At 43.6% G+C, this 20206-nt stretch overlaps 1 protein-coding gene across 1 annotated transcript in view; it reads left to right on the forward strand.

The window, feature by feature from the left end:
- Nucleotides 1-10449, forward strand: part of ERBB4 (erb-b2 receptor tyrosine kinase 4) — a 474646-nt gene extending 464197 nt beyond the window's left edge. Inside the window, exons 26-27 of the mRNA XM_065751277.1 lie at nt 6432-6729; nt 8154-10449. Coding sequence (XP_065607349.1) covers nt 6432-6729; nt 8154-8590 — 735 coding nt within the window. The 3' untranslated portion in view covers nt 8591-10449. The remainder of the gene's footprint in view (nt 1-6431; nt 6730-8153) is intronic.
- The last annotated feature ends 9757 nt before the right edge of the window (nt 10450-20206 follow it).

Genomic DNA, 20206 nt, shown 5'->3' on the forward strand with positions numbered 1-20206 from the left:
TTCGTGTTAAATGCTGGGGTCTGGAAGGGCGGGGGGGTGGGGAGGAAAAATAATTGTGGAAGCTATAAAAAGGCTCTCCAAAAGATGCTGTGGGGAGAAGTGGGAGGAGGCGCAGATGAAGTTTAGATTTAGACTGTTAAAAAATGATTATTTTATCCAAATCAGTTGGATGGTTATTTCTTTTAGAGTATTATTGCCACCAGAACCTCAGCCCTGCTCTAAATCAACTCAGCATTTCATCAAGAAGCCTATTCTTCACTGTAAGAGACCAAGAGTGCACAATTACGGGTTTCTTTCCCCCTTGCATAATAAAATTGGGAGATTATCATCAAGTTTCTATTCAGATTTTAGGGAGGCTTTTTTATTTTATTTTTAAAACCCATCTTTGTCTGTAAGAGCTCCCTGTTCGGGCCAGCATGCTGTAATGATAACTGCTGTAAAGGCTTCAGTGGAGATGTGCTCTATTTCATTCTCAATGAGGGCTGATGGCATTTTGAGAGGCTCAGAATATCCTTTGATTACCGTGGAAAACAGACTGGGGAAGATGGTGATGTGGAGCACAGCATGGGAGGGGGCTGCTGCTTGGAGTGCTGCTCATCAACTTTCTTTTGTGCTTCTCTTTTTTCTTTTTTTTTTTGGCCTGCAGTGTCACAGTCAATTCGTGACCCTGTTGTGGCTTGAAGTCTCGTGCCCCATCCATCCCCTGTTTGGGGACTTGGAGGTTTGCACAGGTCTCGCACACGGTGGGGAACTGGCCCCATGTTTGGAGGTGCCGTGTGCTGCAAAACGCCTCCGAGTGCGTACTGAAAAAAGGAGTGACAAAGCTGGTCATGGGTGACAGGATGGATGTGGCAGTAAAAGAGATTGAGGGAGAAAGGCACATGCAAGCTGCCTCTCCTCCTGCTCTCCTAGCTGCTTGACACTCGCAGTGCTTTCATACAGAATAACAAGGGACAGGAATTTCTGCATCTTCACTCATGTCGTGCTTGTATCAGACCACGGTCTGCACCAGCTGTTTGCCAGTCCTCCTGAAGGCTGCACAGGCAAAGCCTTCCTGGGTTTGAAGGACAAGAGGTTTCCAGGGAGGGTTTTAGCAGCAGAATGGCAGCGCATAGCTTTTATTCCCGGCCTGGGTGTGGGTGGCGGGGCTGTGGCAGAGCCCCTCACCTTTGCTTCTGTATCAGTGTGCTCAGGATCCTCTGGTTTGTGGCACATGGTGCATCTCGCAGCGGGTTGTTTTCATCAGTCATCTTCCAGTGTTTGAGCTCCCCTACTTCATGAGGTCTTAGACAGAGAAAGGATGGTATGTGTCTTGGTATTTTCCAGCGATAGCATGGGAAATAGTCTGTGCAATATTTAGGTTTCTCATTTCCTGTATCACTCCGCCAAGAATGTTTGGTATGTCTCATTTATGATTTATGGCCTTGACTGCTCACAGCCTGTACCATATTGCTCCTGGAAGACTACATTGAAATTTGGGCATCCCACTGTGCTCTGAAAGAGCCTCAAAGTCTGAAAACAGGCAGATGTGGTCTGAATCATCTGCAGCATCGAATTAGGCCAGCACTGAGCTGTATGGGGGTCACCCAGTCTGTACTGAGAATGAACAAATTCAGGGACGTCCTAAACCTGTCAAGGTTTAGGTTGAGACATGCTTGGGCATATCATACAGGCAACATAGATGAGGACGTGTTCCAGCTCTACTTGAAGGCAGTAGCAGACTTACCCATATTTGGGAAGGAGGTGGGGAAACTTTTGTACAAAATTACGCTTACCCATTTCAGAAGAAGAAAATTACAAAACCGACATGGTCTTGGGAGTGCTGTCCAGGTCAGGGCATGTGTGACAAAGAGGCTGATAGCTGTCCGTTTCTGTGACAGCTCTGAATGGGGGCCACGACCAGAAATCTCCAGTGGTCTACAAAACCTTCTAGCCATTGCTATACCAACAGCATTTCATTTCTGTGCAGCATTACGCAGAAGGCAGCAGGACTGCTCCCAGGCGGAGGTGACTTGTCCAGCAGTGTTCTTTCCTAGCTGAACTTCAGTTCAGATCGACTGTAAATAGCAGGCTGCTCCCCTGAAACATAACTGGGGTTTGCTCAGGGCTGGTGGGACAGCTCGGGGTGTGCTCTGTCTGCATCCACCCGCATAGAGCAGCTGTCCTCTTCCCAAGCTGACTGCTGCGGCCTTGGTGCTCGCAGCAAGATCTGCTCACCCTGCTGTGCTAGGAGGCTGCAAGCTTGCTGGCTTGAGCCTGAGAATTTGATATGATTTTAAGTCAGGTAAACACGATTTGACTTGGTTTTAAATCAGATAAGGAGCAAAGGGAGTTATTTCTATGTGCATGCAGACCAGGACAGAAGTGGCACAGAGCAGTGATGCGGAGGGGCCTGAGGCGTGGAGCACGGGGTGCTCCTGGGCTGTAGGAGTGGGCAATAGGGGGGCTGGTGCTGTGCTTTCTGTGTATGAGAGCAGCTGGTAGGAAGGGAGCTGGGTGTGGAGTGACTGTTTTGGTTCAGATATGTGCGTGCTTTACTACAGCCTTGCATTCAGTGGAGAACGATTTTGCAGTCGCAGGAGCTTCGCAGACTGCTTAAGAACAATAAACAGCGGTAATTAGCAGTGCTGTCAGACACGTGTGCACATCTCAGTGGGTGCAAGCTGTGCAGCTGTGAGGGTGCTGCTGGCAGGCCGTGCCACGAGGCTGTGCTCCCTTTGGGACCTGGCACCACTTTCTGGCTGCCTATTGAACACTGCAGTTCAATAGGCAGCCAGAAAATACTGTGTCCCCGCTATAAAGGAGGAGAGATTTGCTTTTGGGAGGCTTTGAAATCAAGGAATTGGGAAATGAAATTAATGAGTAGAAAGCAATAGCACAAAGCAATATTCACAGAAGTGTTATTTACCTCTCCCTTATTGGGGCTTATTTTACACGTGCATTTGCTGTTATAAGAGCTGGTATGTCACTGGTGGTTGGTACCAGGGGGCCTGTCAGAAGCCTTTAGGGCACATTTGCTTGTTTGTTTGTTTTTTTAAATCTTTCCTCCCTGATGTGATGTTTGTGCTGAAAATTCAACCTCGCAGTGTAAGGAATGAAATCTCGGCATTTCTGGCTAGGGCTGCTCCTGGACGAGAGGCTTCTTTTGGAGGCTGCTTAGAGCTGAAGTGTAGATGGCTGTGTGCACGCTGGAGCTAGGAGGGAAAGGAACATCAGCTTTCTTCAACATAGTGTTTTTAAATGCAAATTGAACACAACCAAAAAGAAAAGAAAGAAAAAAAAAAAGAGGAACGGAGTAAACGGGATCGTGCATATGGATGAAGCTATTTAAGTTTTCCTTGCTGAGATCCAGATGTGTTTTCTGCTCACAGAGTGATTCATGTACTGACCAATAACAGTTAGCTGGGGCTTTCAGTGCTTCTCTTGGAAGCCCACAAAATGATGACATCACGTTACAATTAGCAGGCAATTGAAAGGCATTTAAACAATTATGTCACATTTTCAGCCCCGCTAATTGGCACCGCAGCTGTTTTCTCTGCCTCCTTTTTTGGAGCAGCAGCCACAGGGTATTAACTCATGAGGAAAAACAGTTAAGGATTAAAAAAGGGTGCAGACACCTGTGGTTCTGAGAAGAGCCAAGCTGTAGGGATCTGAGTTAAGAGTGTTGCGAGACAGCTATGTTTAGTACAGAGCTAAGGGGGAGGCACCATGAAATACCATTACTGTGATCTCAGCTGGCAGGTCACTAACTGGGGAGGGTCTTGTCAGCAAAAATAGCAATAAATGCATTAATGCTAGTCCATTCTCTCCTGATGTCTTTGGACAGGACTGTTCTTAGAGGGCACGTTGGTTTGCTGTTACACTTGCGTAGTATGCATTTAAATGTCAGGGACACAGCCAAGGAAATCTAAAGATAGGACCGTGGGTTCAGCCTTCTGTAGTGAGGGTGTCCACAGATAGATGGTACGGCCATCCTAGAACACTTTTCTTTTTCCCAGTTGTTCATCATTGAAATTTTTACTGGCAGAGGGGCGTAGCCCTTCATATCAAAGTCAAACACATTGACAAAACATTTGATTTCCCAGGTTTGCCAAAACCCTCACCACTCTCCATGGACAGCTTACTGCTTTCCTCTCTTCATTCTTTTCCTCCTCTTTTTGGAGCAGACAACTTGCTTCCCTGAATTGAAATAAATGGGAGGTTGGTCCATCCTCTGCAGTGCAACATCTTACACCTATCAGTAGGATGCAGTAGGAATCTCTGACAAGCTCGGGATCTTTTTTATCCATTTGTGCAATACATTCTGAGTTGTAGCCTGACCTTGCTATCTGTGACTGTTATCTCTGGCACTGCCTGAGAGTGTACTGACTCTGTGGTTGGTATCATCCAGGTGTCTTCCCATCACATGCAGGCTTACAGCCACCTCTCTTCCTCCTCAGCCTCCTGTCTCCCTGCACCTCACAGTCTCTCTCACTGGCCACTGATTTGTTCTTTTGCAATCCACCTTTCCCTCATTCCTGACCATCAACTGGTTATATCTTGGCTAAATGCAGATTAATTAGCATGAAAATGCACAGAGTTTGAACTTGTTTCAAGTTCAGCCTTTTTTTTTTTTTTTTTTTTATTAATATCCTGGCTTCTTTTCTCCCTGAGCTAGGAGGTAAGGGAAACACAATGAAGCATTTGAAACAAAGTGAGAAGCAAAGTAGCTACAAAGAACAGATCTAGAAATCTAAAACGTAGAATTTTGGCAGTAGAAAAATACATGACCACGTTTCTCTGTTTTATTTTGTTTCACCACCCCACCCCCCCAAAAAAAACCCCAAAAAACAAAACCTATTTCTCAGTGAGAAATAGGTCAGTTTTGAGCAGCACGGATCGATACAGATACAGCTTCTGTGCTGACAGTATGAAAATGAATGTATCTGCTTGGAGATGTTGCCTTACAACCTCCAGAACTCAGTAGTATCTATTAGCATGTGATACAGAGCTAATGTTAAAGGGGTGTTACATGGTGAGAGCACACTGAGAAATGGAAATCCAGAGAATGCAGTGCTATTTGGGATTGCTTTCCCAGAGATACTCAAGCTAGATGTGATAGTGCTGCACTCTCTGCCCCCTCCTCTCCCACTTTGTCCCTGGGGTATTCCTAACCCTCAGGACTTGCTTGAAGCAAGGTGCCTTCTGCACCTCTCTGCCCAGTCTGTTAGGTTTATTAGGTGCACCATCTGTCATGCTGTATGGTCTTCTTTTCCAAAAATGAGGAGACATTTGCAGCCTGTACCACTGTCAGCAGGTGCAAGTCACCCCTACCCAACACGGGAACCTGGCAGCCCTCCCTGGTGCAGGCAGGCAGGCACACAGCTCTATCACATCAGCAAGACATGGGACATATTAACATTTTCACATTTTGGATTCACTGGGGAAATCTGATGTGCATGTTTCTCCCCATTAGCTCATACAGCTCATGTGACTTGTTTCACTCATGCGACTTCTTATTACATATCCATCACTCCATTTTTCTTTCCCATTAGAGTGAAATTGGACACAGCCCTCCTCCTGCCTACACCCCTATGTCAGGAGTAAGTATTTCACATTCAACCTTCATTCTTTAGGTTTTCCTCCTTCCTTCATTACCTGTTTTCTGTCTTCACTCCCTTATTCCTACATGAATGTCTCAAAAGCCAACACGGAATGCAGTTTGGTATGTGTAAGCCATCCAATAGTCAGGGATCTCTAAGCTCAGCTTGGATTCAGCTGCAAGCTCTAAGGATCACGCGAATCACTGCCAGTATTTCTTAGAAAAGCATTTAGGAAACAGGCTGTCCACTTTTCCTTCCCATTTATAGGCCACGGTGTCAGAATTCCCTTGCACGCCCTTGCTGAGAGGCAGAGTGGTAGGCTGAGTCAGAATGTTGAGGTGCTGGTGAGAGCCCGGTGGAGGTGCACAGTGTTTGGGTGGCTGTGGGTCAGTGCTCCTGGACACCTTCAGAGCAGCCCCCACAAACTGAGTTCAGGAATGGCAGCGTCCTCTGTCTCCAGCCTCCTTTTATTTCCCTAGCATAAGGTTTAAGGATTTTGTTCAGAAATCAAGGGAGGTTGCCACAGTAATAGAAACGGGGAAACTGTTTGCTTGCCCCTTGCAGCTCTCACCAACCTCCACATCCGAGTAGGAGACAAGTTCTGTACCCCATTTCTAGCCTTATTTCCATCCAGCTTCCCTGCTGCCCCTCTGCACCAACGCTCCTCCTGGGGAGGGGACCTGCTCAGCAGCACTGGAGACGCAGCAGCCTACGGGATGGGTGAGGCTTCTCCTGCCTGGTGAAACGCATCACTGAGCACCGTGACGGGAGAGCCGCAGGCATGCCTTGTTGTAGCGCCGTGCCTCCCTCCGGAGCCTCCTTTCTAAGCTGCCTTCTCTCTCCCAACAGAACCAGTTTGTGTACAGAGATGGCGGCTATGCAGCGGAGCAGGGAGTGCCGATGCCGTACAGAGCTCCTGGCTGCATCATCCCAGAAGCGCCGCTCGCTCAGGGGGCGGCAGCAGAGATCTTCGAAGACGCGTGCTGCAACGGCACGCTGCGGAAGCAGGCGGCCACCCTGACAAAGGAGGACAGCAGCACCCAGAGGTACAGCGCTGATCCCACGGTCTTCATACCTGAGCGGGTGATCCGGGGGGAGCTGGATGAGGACGGCTACATGACGCCGATGCGGGACAAAGCGAAAACAGGTAACGGTTTGACTTGCTAGAAGTTCCCCATTCTCTGTCTTTCTGCATCAGCAGCTTTTCACCAAACGTGGCTTCGTCACTCGGCAAAGGCAAAACAAAAACGGAACACCAACAAACCTCCCTCCTCATCCAAGAACAAATATTTGTGCTTTTTCCAAGAAAAGAATCTTTCTTTGTCCAGCCACGGTCTCCACTTTGCTTTGTTTATTGATCTGCTTTGTCAGCACGGCACTGTGGTTGGTAAATGTCAGGTTGAACATATCACAGGACCAATACACATAGTTGGCATTTTACACCCAAGAGAAGTTGAGGATTGAAAGAATGCAGTGTGCCTCAGAGAGACGAGCCCTGCCAGGCGGAGCGTGCCTACGTTAGTGCCAGCTCAGTGCTAGGCTTCCCACTTGGCCTTCATTCTCTCCTTTCTTTTTAAGAAGTGACAGCGGTTCTTTTGCTGTTAGGGGATGTGTCAGTAGCAATTTGCTTTCAAATATTTGCATTAGCTTTAAAGAAATTAATTAATGCAAACGTAAATGACAAGCGACTGCTGGGTTTGCTACAGAACTAGGAAGCCACTTGTTCATTGTTTTACATGGTGGAAAATGAGGGAGTCCTGGGTCATGTGCATTTTTCACCTAAGTCAGCCAGTTTCTCTGTTTCTCTTCCCTTCCCATCCTCCTATGTCACTTCCTATGTACCTAAAAACCTTTCTGCAACCCAGCGACATGTTTTTGTGGTGTTAACCCACAGCAAGTGTTTTGAAGCCACTGTAACCCGCTCCAACTGTTCTGGAGCTCATGTTAATGACTCTTTTATACCCTTTCCAGGACTCACTTGAATTGTTTTTTCCACAGTGCTTCAAGGCCCTTTGTCCTTCAAGGGTGGAAGGTTTTAATCAGGCAAATTGTTCTGTTAGAAATGAAACCGTCTTAGAAGTTAAGCCTCTCTGCACAAAAACCATCCCCAAGGGCTAACTAAGGTTTCTGCAGACCCTTCTGGATGGAGCAGCTGTGGAGCAGAGGGTTTGGCTGATACACCCAAGGTTGCACAGTCATCCCCAGGGACGGGAGCAGATCGTGCTCCAACAGGACGGCCGTGATCAGCCGAGGCATGGGGCTATGGCTCAGTGCAAGCTGCAGTTCTGTTTCCAGCTCTGCAGCTGTTTTTGATGAGTCACTGTTTCCCAGGGTCCCATCTCTTTATTTTAACCCATATTCTCTGTTTGGGTTGTAAATTCTTCACTTCTAGCAGGAGTGTGTTCAACATAGATAGCACCTGATGTCACCTGGAGTTCTAGGAATGGCTGAGTGGAAGGATGCTCTCGTCCGACTGCTTCTGGTGTAGCCTGATGGTAACATAACAATGGGGCTTGCCACATAGATGCTCTTTTCTCACTCTCTGCTGATTGCTTTTTTATCTTTCCTTAGATTACCTGAATCCAGTGGAAGAGAACCCGTTTGTCTCCCGACGGAAGAACGGGGATCTCCAAGCTGTGGACAACCCAGAGTACCACAGTGCTCCAAACGGGCAGCCCAAAGCAGAGGATGAGTACGTGAACGAGCCATTGTACCTCAACACTTTTGCAAACACCTTGGAAAACGCTGAGTACCTGAAGAACAATTTGCCAGAGAAAGCCAAGAAGGCCTTTGACAACCCAGACTACTGGAATCATAGCCTGCCCCCACGAAGCACTCTCCAGCACCCGGACTACCTGCAAGAGTACAGCACAAAATACTTTTACAAACAGAACGGACGGATCCGGCCCATTGTGGCAGAGAATCCCGAATACCTCTCCGAGTTCTCCCTGAAGCCTGGCACTGTGCTGCCCCCACCGCCCTACAGACACCGCAACACGGTGGTGTAGTAACGGCGGGCTTACAGAAGTGGAAAGGCAACCCATTCTAGCTGCCTCACTCTTTCTCTTTTTCTCCTTCTCCCCTCCCTACTTCCCTTTTTTCCTTCCATGAGCTTCCTCTTCTTGCCAGTTCACTCATTTTTGATATTTCCAAGTGAAAGGATGTCTCTTGGAGTCATTTGCAGATTGGGCTGGGAGCCGGAAAGGAAGGAGGGAAGGAAGGAGATGGAAAGGAGGAGCGTACAGCCTGGTGTTTCTCTCCTTCCGCAGATCCGAGGGGCAGATGGTCAGAGAAGCCAGACAGTACCAGGAAAGTCCATGGCAGTGTTGCCTGCTGTCGAGCTAGTCTCAGTGATTCCACCCAGACACTGTAGGGGAAGCCACAGAGAGGCTGTCTCTCTCAGGAGGAACTGATGAGTCTGTACAGCATTCCTGGAAATCTCAATGCAATTTCCATTAGGGGGAAAAAACGGACACTTTTTATACCACGTGTAATAGCACAGTAATTGAGATGGAGAATCCAGTTTCTTTCTCTAACACTTTCTATCCCAGCAACTGAAAATGGCTAACCTGGCTTTTCATAATCGCTCAGATCATCATGGTGGCTTTCCAAGAAATGATGATGTGACTCTGAGAGCCAGCTAAATCCTTGTTCTGAGCCGCACCACGAATCCGTGCCACTTCCTAACGCAGAGACTCCAGCTAGAACTGGTGTGCGACACGACCATTTTTGTACATGTGCCAACAGGACAAACATTTTAAACAGAAAGATCCTCTCCAAAACGAGTAACAAAGCCCCACCCCCAACATGTTCTTCTTCAACCTGAAAGGCGGGCCGAGAAGTCAAGATTTGTACGGAAAAGGCTCGGTTTTCCTGTTTTATACCTGCTGAACATTCTTCCCTCTTCTTCATGATCACCACGGTAGTTGGGGATGCTGTCAGGCAATGCTGAGGATGAGATGCAGCACTGGAGAGTTCACTATGGGTCCTGAGATCAGCCTGGCACTCTGTGGGGTGGTGGTGGGAAGGCTCCTTGAAACTGGAAGAATGGAGGACACTGGACTGGAGAAAACGCACAGAGAAGTTCACTGGAAAGTTTGCACTTAAGCTGATTTTATTTGAACTGTTTTCTGGATTTTGAATGAAGCAATATGGAAGTGACCAGCAAAATACAAAATAATAATAATTTTAAATTAAAAAAAAGAAAAAAAGAAAAAAAGTGAATTATAATGTAAAGAGTGACTGTGGAAATGCCAAAACAAAGCAATTCAAGTCTTTGGTACAATGTCCACCAGTTTGGAGAGGCATTGCATTGACTGTTTCAGAGAACACAGTGACAGAGCAGCCAGCTCTTACTGCTGCCACATGAAGGACAGCCCAGCAAGCCCTGGAAGGGATCTGAGGAGGGGAATGCCCTGCTCCAGCGTGCAGCACAGTACAGAATGCTTTTTTCTAAAGGGGAGGATTACTCTGTCACAAAACACAGTGTACATGACATTTGCTAAGTCAAAATGTGCATGACCCGCAGAGCTTTCAGTCACGAGATGTAAGTAGGTGTGAGTCGGCCTCCCCACGCTCGGTTCTGCTTTCATCAGCCTCAGTTTTTAGGTAGACATCTGCACACACCCCCTCCTCCTGTTCGGAAGGAACCTCCAGCCACAGTTTGGGATGTTCTCAGCAGGTGGGGCAGGGGCCAGTGCGCTGGCTTCTTTAGCACTTCAGGCTGCATTAGGTGCCTGTGAAGAGCTGTCTGTGTCTCATAAAGGCTTTTAGAATGGGAAGTAACACCTGTTAGAGGGCAGTATTTCAGTTTATGCACTTCAGTACTATTAATGTCAAGGTCTTTGGGGTAACCTGGCAACAAAACCACCAATGGTCTGGAAATTTCATCCAGTTCCTCCATAGTCCTGCCCATGAACACAGCTTGCCACCTTGAATTGTAAGGGAGCAGAGGGAGGAGTAAGAACCGTGCAAGACTTAATGCAATCCTGGTGGCTCGGGGGCAGCTTGACAAAGGTACAAGGAGGTTTCAGAGCTGGGTGGGTGGCAGGCTTGGTGGTGGAAAAGAAACGTATGTGACCGCTGAGCCAGGGCTGGTTCTGCCACCAGCCTGCTTCTTTGTCACATGTGCCCAGGCCAGCTCGAGGCAGCCGAGCTCACCTCCAGCTGCAGGGCACTGCTAGGCCTGCTGTCTGGGGCTGGGGAGCACGAGAACAGCCAGTACATCTCTTTGGAGCTGCTGAAGGGAGATGCTGGGCCAGATGAGAACAGAGCAAATGAGATGAGACAATGGTTAGGGAGTGTCCCAGCTCAGAGGCTGTGTCTCCTCCTGAAGCCCTCTGTAACTTCCTCGTGATTGTGGTGGGAAGCAGGACAGCACACCATGTGCTGGGCACCCTGCAGCTGGAAGGTTTGCTGGTGGCAGTGCAAAGCCCTGAGAGGTTGGGCTGCAGTTACCAAGCTGCTTGGGGACAATGTCCGGCCAAGGACTGTGGACATCCTGGAAGTCTTACGTGATGTAGGTAGGTGGAGCAGAGGGGGAAAGGGTGGGCCATTTGTCCCTGAATGGGTCATGCAACAGAGTGAGTCCTAATGGAGAAGAACAGTGGTGGTACTGCTTGTGCGTGAGCTCGGAGAGGGGCACGTGAAAGCAACTGGCGGAGTGGTACACACATCTCAAAAACAGGCAGCTGCTCGTGGAAGGTGTGGGCCTGTTTGTTTCTCTGTTATTAAGTAAGTAGGACGGGTGGTAGAAATACTCAAAATGTAAATAACAGTGTTTAACATTTTAGCATTTCTTACATAGCTTGAATTATTTATTCGTTATTTTAATCCTTGACTGTGGGTAAGATGCACTTGGTAGAATAAAAGCGTTCCTTGTAGGGAGGCACACGTGGGGCAGGCACCTGGCACTGGGCTCTGTCCACTGTCAAAGTGCATTTTGGCAGCACAAGGCAGTAGGAGAACATCAGCAGAATTACTTTTCCCATCTATGATTAATTCTGTGATTCTCCATTGATATCTGTGCACACCACCATCAGCTCACGTGGATTTCAAGAGGCACCTGTTGGTAGATGTTTTCCTCTTGCTCTTGCACAAGAGAAAAGTGGTGCATTGCTTCTCAAGAGCAGATTCCTTTATTGGCCTTTGTCTAAGGCAAACGTGCTAAATGAAGGAGAGCAAGAGCTGGTTTTCACCTTATCTCTTACAGTGCCTGCTGAGCCGAGGGCTAGCTCCGACGGATACGGAAACTGCAGCTCATTGATTTGCTATAATCAAATACTTGTAATTTATTTTGTTTTCCTTCACGGTAACTAAGGTGTTAAGCATATATGGCTATTTGTTCAGAGGCAGTGGAGTATTTACAGCTTGAGTGCGTGGCAGCGATTGGAGTCATCGCGTGGATCTGCTCCAAGTACCCTAAGCTCAGCTCAGAGGTCTTTCTCCTTCTTCAAAACAAACGGTTGTGCTGACCCTGGATCCCACCCCTCACGTGGTGGAAATGTGCTCCTGACGGCGGGGACTGCATGCAGTGATCTACGGGGTAGTGAGGGGAAGCCCAGAAATGGTGTGTGCAGGGCAGCTGTGTGTACACATGGGATCAAGAGCTTATTTCCAGTTGAGAGCTGGGTGGGAGGTACAAGCTCAGGTAGGTGCTGATCTCCGTTGAAGGCTCTTTAGCTCGAAAGGGACCTGTAGTATTTTGTACAGGTTTTAATGAGGACTAGTCAGGCCTCGGGTGATCAGTGACCTCTTGGGCTCTTAAAAACCATCACCTCAGAACAGACAGCATCGCATGGAGTAGTACTCTTCTGCTGGTGTTTTTAAGAGATGTTTTTACTTGCAATAATATAAGAAGACTCTACACCTGTTCATTTCTACATGTCACTTGTAGTGTTCCCATTACTCTGGATCATAGACCTCTGCTGCTGACAGAACAGCTCATCTGTTGTTACATGTTCTGGATTTGGGTTAAATGTCACTTCCACAGGTTACGTTTCCCCGCATGCAAAGAAGCACAGCTGTCCACGAGGGCAGCCTCAGCTGCTTACAACATGCCCTCATGTTCTTCTCATCTTTTGCTAAGTGTTTATGCTGTAGAAATGGCCACCATTACAAGGGGGGGGTTCAAATCAGGAATAAATAAAAACGGTTCTGCAAGTCTGGAGTGTCCCAGAATGAAACTGGACACAAAGTCATTTTACTGGAGCACAGGGTCACACTCCTCTACCACTCTTGACGATGTGAGGGGGCTTGCTGCTCTCAGGGAGATGACTGCAAGGTAAGGATGAAGGTAAGGCGTCTCCATTGTCTCATGGCCAAGGCTGGGGTCAGTGTGTAGGACAGGACAGTGTCCTCTGGGAACCATTAAGTCTGACTGATGGCAGAGGGACTTTCTGAAGTGCAGAGGCACGCTGAAACAATGGGCCCAGCTGGTGGGGGTCTGTGCTAAGCCAGGAGGATGAGTGGGATAATGTCCTTAGCTTCCTCCTCAATTAGGAAGAGTGAAGAGTTAGCACTATGGTTTTTTTCTTTTCTTTATAATCAGAGGGCTTTGGACCTTGGTAGAGAGGGGATCTTAGAGACTTGTAAGGTGTTACAGCATGTGAGTAGTTGCGTCCCTGTTCCTCCCCCCTCCCAGTAAAAAAAAGCCATGAGATTGTGCTTCAAACGTGTTGTGGATGAAACCACCAGGGCCAAGGTGCACCCTGCACAGAACCCTTTTGCTGACGGCAGCACCTCTGTCCCCTGCCCAGGCCGTGAGCCCTCTTAGGGATAAAACAACCCTATAATGTCCATAGCACTCCGAAGACTAAACCCTTTTGGGATAACCACAGTAATAAACTGTGAATGGTATTTTATAAATGTAGATACGTACACCGTTCCTTTGAGGTGAGGTACTATGACATATGTAGCATAAGCTGGTACTGCTGTTAAATGGGTCGATTAATACTGAGCAGCTGTGTAAGGGGTAGCTAACTTTGAATGCACTCAAAGCAGTGTTCCTTCGGAGGACGGGGGCAGAAGGAAGTTGCTGGCTACTTGTCTTTTCGTGGAGGGGTAGAATGAGAATGCAGATTAATGAAAACACAAATTGCAATTTTTAATAGCATTTCATTGTCGGAAATCGGTGTGCATTTGGAAACATTATTTCACAGTAGTTTAAACCTTTTGGTTTGGTTTTTCTTCTGCCCAGATTTCTGGCATTTCCCCAACATTGTAAGCTGGAGTTTCAAAAGAGGTAGCAACCCCCGTGTTCGGAGGGGGAAAGAAGTCTCTTTGTAAAAACCGAGATGCCCAAAATGCATTTCCTGACTGTGTGGTCCTCAAACTACGCAGTCTTTCAGGTGAGGCTCTAGTTGCCAAGCTCAGAGGACAGCCAGGCCAGGCCCAGCTGGGAGACCCTACAGGAGCAGCAGCACTCGTGCCTCGTGGGCACAGCCCTGCAGGGAGAGGCAGAGGTGGGGAAGGCCCCGAGTTCTGGGCAGTTCTCTGGGTTCGTAGCGATGCAAAGAGACGGTTCTGCAGTAGCTCTGCCTTGGAAGGACATCCAGAAGAAGAGGAGCATCGGTTTGTTGGGGAAGGACGCTCATTTCGTGCAAAGTGATGCATTCAGAGTTAGCTGCCTTTCTGAAACAAAAACACAAAAACTACTGTATGTTACTTTGAAAATGTGAATAGTATTTTTATAGCTTGTTAAAGACACAGCTAGTTGCGTTTGTAAATAAGGATAATGTTGCTTTTATTTTCCTCGTGGTCACCATTACTCGGAACATAATTGTCCTTAGGGTTGATTTGTATATAGGTAATTTGCTTGTGATTTATGCGCTTCCCCCTTTACCCCCCACCGCCCCTTTTCTTTCTTTCCCTTCCTTCCCCCCCTCTGGTTTTGGTTAGAAATGCCATTTCTGTCATTTCTGCGTGATTCTGTGTTTTAGCACTGTTGTGGTGTGTTCAGACTCTCTGCACTTGCTTACACAGTAGGGTATGCCAGTTGTGTGTGGCGTAACGTTACTTTAACCTTTCCTTTCTCATATTTTAGCTATTGAGGATTATGCGCTGTTAAAACACTGACCTGGGTTAATATTAGGTACATATTTTAGCATAATTTCCCTTCTTTTCATGGTTTTGTGGGTTTTTTCTTCTTCTTCTTCCTCTTTTTTTTCTCCCCTGCACTTTTGTCTGGTTTGGAGGCTGGGGAGAAGCCTGCGGACCTTCTCTTTGTGTGCTTATCCTTTTTCCCCTTCGTGTGCAGTCCTGAGTTTCTCCTCATGGTGCGCGGGGTGGAGCTGTATCTGTTAAGGCAAATGTAGACTGCGAGCCACCTTGCATCAACCCACGCCGAACAATTTGAGAACGGTTCTGCCTTTTTGTTACATGAATCTGTCAGAAATATATTTTTAATTTAATATAAATGAAATTCAATAAAATATACAACACTTCTGTGTGCATGTGTGCGTTCTTGGCAGGGACAGCGTGTCCCCAGCAAGGAGAGTGCAAACAGTAAAAAAAAAAAAACCCAAACCGGAAGTAATCCGGAAGCGAACCGGAAGTAAACCGACATGAACCGGAAGTAATCCGGTAACTAAATAAACCGGAAATCAAAGGTCGATTAACCGGAAATCAAAGGTCAATTAACCGGAAATCAAAGGTCAATTAACCGGAAATCAAAGGTCAATAAACAGGAAATTAAAGGTCAATTAACCGGAAATTAAAGGTCAATAAACCGGAAATCAAAAAATAAACCGGAAATCAAAGGTCAATTAAACCGGAAATCAAAGGTCAATTAAACCGGAAATCAAAGGTCAATTAACCGGAAATCAAAGGTCAATAAACAGGAAATTTAAAAAAGGTCAATTAACCGGAAATTAAAGGTCAATAAACCGGAAATCAAAAAATAAACCGGAAATTAAAGGTCAATAAACTGGAAATCAAATTTCAATTAACCGGAAATTAAAGGTCAATTAACCGGAAATTAAAGGTCAATAAACCGGAAATCAAAAAATAAACCGGAAATTAAAAGGTCAATTGACCGGAAATCAAAAAATAAACCGGAAAATAAAGGTCAATAAACCGGAAATCAAAAAATAAACCGGAAATTTAAAAAAAAGGTCAATTAACCGGAAATTAAAGGTCAATTAACCGGAAATCAAAAAATAAACCGGAAATTAAAGGTCAATAAACTGGAAATCAAATTTCAATTAACCGGAAATTAAAGGTCAATTAACCGGAAATCAAAGGTCAATAAACAGGAAATTAAAAAAAAAAAAAAAAAGGTCAATTAACCGGAAATTAAAAAAGGTCAATTAACCGGAAATTAAAGGTCAATTAACCGGAAATCAAAGGTCAATAAACCGGAAATCAAAGGTCAATAAACCGGAAATCAAAGGTCAATTAACCGGAAATCAAAGGTCAATAAACAGGAAATTAAAAAAGGTCAGTTAACCGGAAATTAAAGGTCAATAAACCGGAAATCAAAAAATAAACCGGAAATTAAAGGTCAATAAACTGGAAATCAAATTTCAATTAACCGGAAATTAAAGGTCAATTAACCGGAAATCAAAAAATAAACCGGAAATCAAAGGTCAATTAACCGGAAATCAAAAAATAAACCGGAAATTAAAGGTCAATAAACTGGAAATCAAATTTCAATTAACCGGAAATCAAAGGTCAATTAACCGGAAATCAAAGGTCAATTAACCGGAAATCAAAAAATAAACCGGAAATTAAAGGTCAATTAACCGGAAATTAAAGGTCAATTAACCGGAAATTAAAGGTCAATAAACCGGAAATCAAAAAATAAACCGGAAATTAAAAGGTCAATTGACCGGAAATCAAAAAATAAACCGGAAATTAAAGGTCAATAAACCGGAAATCAAAAAATAAACCGGAAATTTAAAAAAAAGGGTCAATTAACCGGAAATTAAAGGTCAATTAACCGGAAATCAAAAAATAAACCGGAAATTAAAGGTCAATAAACTGGAAATCAAATTTCAATTAACCGGAAATTAAAGGTCAATAAACCGGAAATCAAAAAATAAGCCGGAAATTAAAGGTCAATAAACCGGAAATCAAAAAATAAACCGGAAATTAAAAAAGGTCAATTGACCGGAAATTAAAGGTCAATTAACGGGAAATTAAAGGTCAATTAACCGGAAATCAAAAGGCAATAAACCGGAAATTAAAGATCAATAAACCGGAAAATTAAAAAAACCGGAAATTAAAGGTCAATAAACCGGAAATCAAAAGTCAATTAACCGGAAATTAAAGTAGATGAACTGAAAGTAACCTGGAAATGAACCGGAAGTTAAAAAAAAAGAAAATGAAATAAACCGGAAATTAAAAGGAAACCGAAAGTAAACCGGAAATTAAAAGGCAGTAAACCGGAAATTAAAAGGAAATGAACCTTTAATAAACCGGAAGTAAACCGGAAATTAAAAAAGAAAAAGAAATAAACCGGAAATAAACTGGAAATCAAAAGGAAAAATACGTTAATAAACCGGAAATAAACTGGAAATTAAACAGAAATAAAATGGAAATAAAAAGTAAATTAAACGGAAATTAAACGGAAATCAAAAGGAAATAAACCGGAAATTAAAATGAAATAAAACGGAAATCAACAGGGAATAATCCATAAATAAAACGTAAGTAAATCGGAAATAAAAAGGAATTTTAAAAAAAGGAAATAAACCGGAAATCAAAAGGAAATAAAACGGAAATTAAAAGGTAATTTAAAAATAAACTGGAAATTAAAACAAATTTTAAAAAAGAAGTATTAAAAAGGAATTAAACCATAAATAAAATGGAAGTAAATAGGAAATAAAAGAAATTAAGAAAGGAAATAAACCAGAAATTAAAGGGAAATTAATAGGCAATTAATAGAAAATTTAATAAAAGAAAATAAGACTCGAAATTAAAAGGAAATAAAACAGAAATGAAAAGGAAATAAAAAGGAAATAAAACGTAAATTAAAAGGGTATCAAAAGGAAATAAACAGGAAATTTAAAGGAAATTAAAAAGGAAATAAAACGTAAATCAAAAGGAAATAAAACAGGAATAAAAAGGAAATTAAGAAGGAAATAAAGAAAAAAGAAGAATGGAAATGAACTGGAAATAAAAGAGAAAAAATAGGAAATAAACCGGACATGAAAAGGAAATAAAGAGGAAATGAAAAGGAAACCAAATATAAACTGGAAATAAGTCGGTCATAAAACAGAAATAAACCAGAAATAATAGAGAGGAAATAAAACACAAATTAAAAGGAAATAAATCAGAAAAAGAGTGGAAATACTGCAGAAATAGAGTAAATAAAATGTAAAAAAAAACCCAGAAAGAAACCAAAAGTAAAGCAGAAGTAAATAGCATAAATAAATCAGAAATAAAATAGTAATATAGCAGAATGAAAAAAAAAAAAGGAAGTAAAGAAGAAATTAAAAAGTAAAAGAAGCTGAATTAAAAAAAAGGAAACAAAGCGGAATTTAATTTGATAATGTAACGGAAAAAAAATCTATTTTTCTAGTTTTAATTAAACAGAAATATAACCTGAAAATAAATAGAAATGTAACCAGAAATAAAATGGAAATTTAACCGGAAAAAAACCTGAAATTTAACCAGGAATAAAATGGAAATGGGAAATAGACCTGAAATAAAATTGGAAATAAAATAAATAAATTAATTAAAAGGTAGTAAATTAGAAATAACACAAAAATTATCTTGAAATAAGGAGACAGGAAATAAACCAGAACTGAAGAGGCAATTACCGCAAAATAAAGCTTAAATAGAATAAAATTAGAAAGGAAATAAGAAACAAAAATGAATTCAGAATTTAAAAGGAAATAAGTAAATAAAAAATGAATTAAATTGAACAGGAAATATAAAAGAAATAGTAAATAAAAAGGAAATGGAAATAAATAGTAAATAAATAGAAAGGAAATAAATTGGAAAAAGGAGATAAAGGAAATTTAAAGTAAAATGGAAATATAATGGTAATAAAATAAAAAGAAAAATGAGAAGGAAATAAAAAAATAAATGGAAATAATGAAATGAAAATAAAAAGAAAATAATGAAATATAATAAAAATAAAAAATTAGAATAAAATATAAACAGCATTAAAAAATAAAAATGTAATCAAAATGAAATAAAATATATGAATGAAAGAAAAACTAGAATAATTATAAGTAAATAAAAAACTAAAAAACTAAAAACTAAAATTAAATTGAAATGAAATAAAATGATTAGTAATAAATAAAATAAAATAAAATTTAATCAAATCCTATCAGGCTGCAAAGAACCATACCTGAAGACTCCTCCACCTGCCCAACGAACAGCGTATCTTCAAGCGGCAGAATTGAGAAGACTTCACAGCAGCAGTGCTTTGTCCCACCAGACCTCAGCTACAACCCCGCGAACAGAGCCCAGCAGTGAAGGCTGCTATTTCTACTCTTCCTGTGCATCCCCTGCTTTAAGGCCCAGTAGGAGCTTTAAATCAGGCAGGCAGGAGAACTTGGTTCAACTGTTTCAGTAGCATCATCCCTGAAGTCAGAGAAATCTCTTTTAAAGGCTGCACTCAGTTTGCAAATCATACAACTGAAAGCTACTGGAGAAGCAAGTGAATATCCCATTTAAAACTCATCTATTAAAGAAATAATCATGTAAAACCCATCAGATGATGAAAAAAAAACAGCACTGTGACACTTGAGATGGCTGCATGCTGTTAAGTCACGGTGGCCGAAGGTGTTCCCTTTATTAATGCTCTGATTGCCTCAGGAAGAATTCTGGAAGTCACTGCCTGAAGTGAGAAATGTCTAAACAAAAGAGTAAAGAACAACAACAATGAACTTAGCTACTCTAATCTGCTCATAACCATTCCTCAGCTTAATTTCTCTGCCAGTATTATAAAGCACCTATCACATGGCAGACGCAAGCTGTGCAAAGCACTTGCTGCTGGGCTGTGTGTCCCCACTAAGAGCCTCAGTTGCTGTGGTGGCAACCACACAGAAAAGCAGCAGATTGGGAAATAACACAGGAGGTGGGAGCTACAACACAATGGGGATGTGAGAGATTAACCTGAATGCCTCCTCACTTCAGGGGACAGCCAGCACTCCATGGTACCGGTGTGCTGTGCACACTCACCCCTCTGGGCTTCTGTTGTTGCACACACTGCAGTGGCTGATGCTGGAGACCACCGAAGTGGCAGCAGAGGTGCCAAGATCACGGACAGAGATGCAGGTAGCACAAGGGCTACAGAAGCACAAGAGGTACTGAGCACGTGTTAAACGTGACCTCTAATGGTTTTCACAATTATTTACAAAAAAAAAACACCACTACAAACACCAAGTGCACATCTGCAGCAGCCCAGTCTTAGTGAAGCCCAGCTGCTGCCCCCTCTCCCTGCTGCTTCCGGCTCCCTCCTGTCATGGGCCAGCAGCAAGATGAGTCTAACACTGCCTCTGAGCCCCCCTACCCCTCCACATCAGGCTGTGGTGACAAATCAGGCCCACAGCACTGGAAGACAACATTTGGGAAACAAAGCAATTGTTTAATTTAGAAGAAATGATATAAACAGCATAAACTCTTTCAGGCAAGGCTATGTTCATCTCTGTGATAAATCCACACCTCGACCT

The sequence above is a fragment of the Cyrtonyx montezumae genome, unplaced genomic scaffold (assembly GCF_038088225.1).
Source record: "Cyrtonyx montezumae isolate F1298 unplaced genomic scaffold, pur_monq_1.0 scaffold_7, whole genome shotgun sequence".
Lineage (NCBI taxonomy): Eukaryota > Metazoa > Chordata > Aves > Galliformes > Odontophoridae > Cyrtonyx > Cyrtonyx montezumae.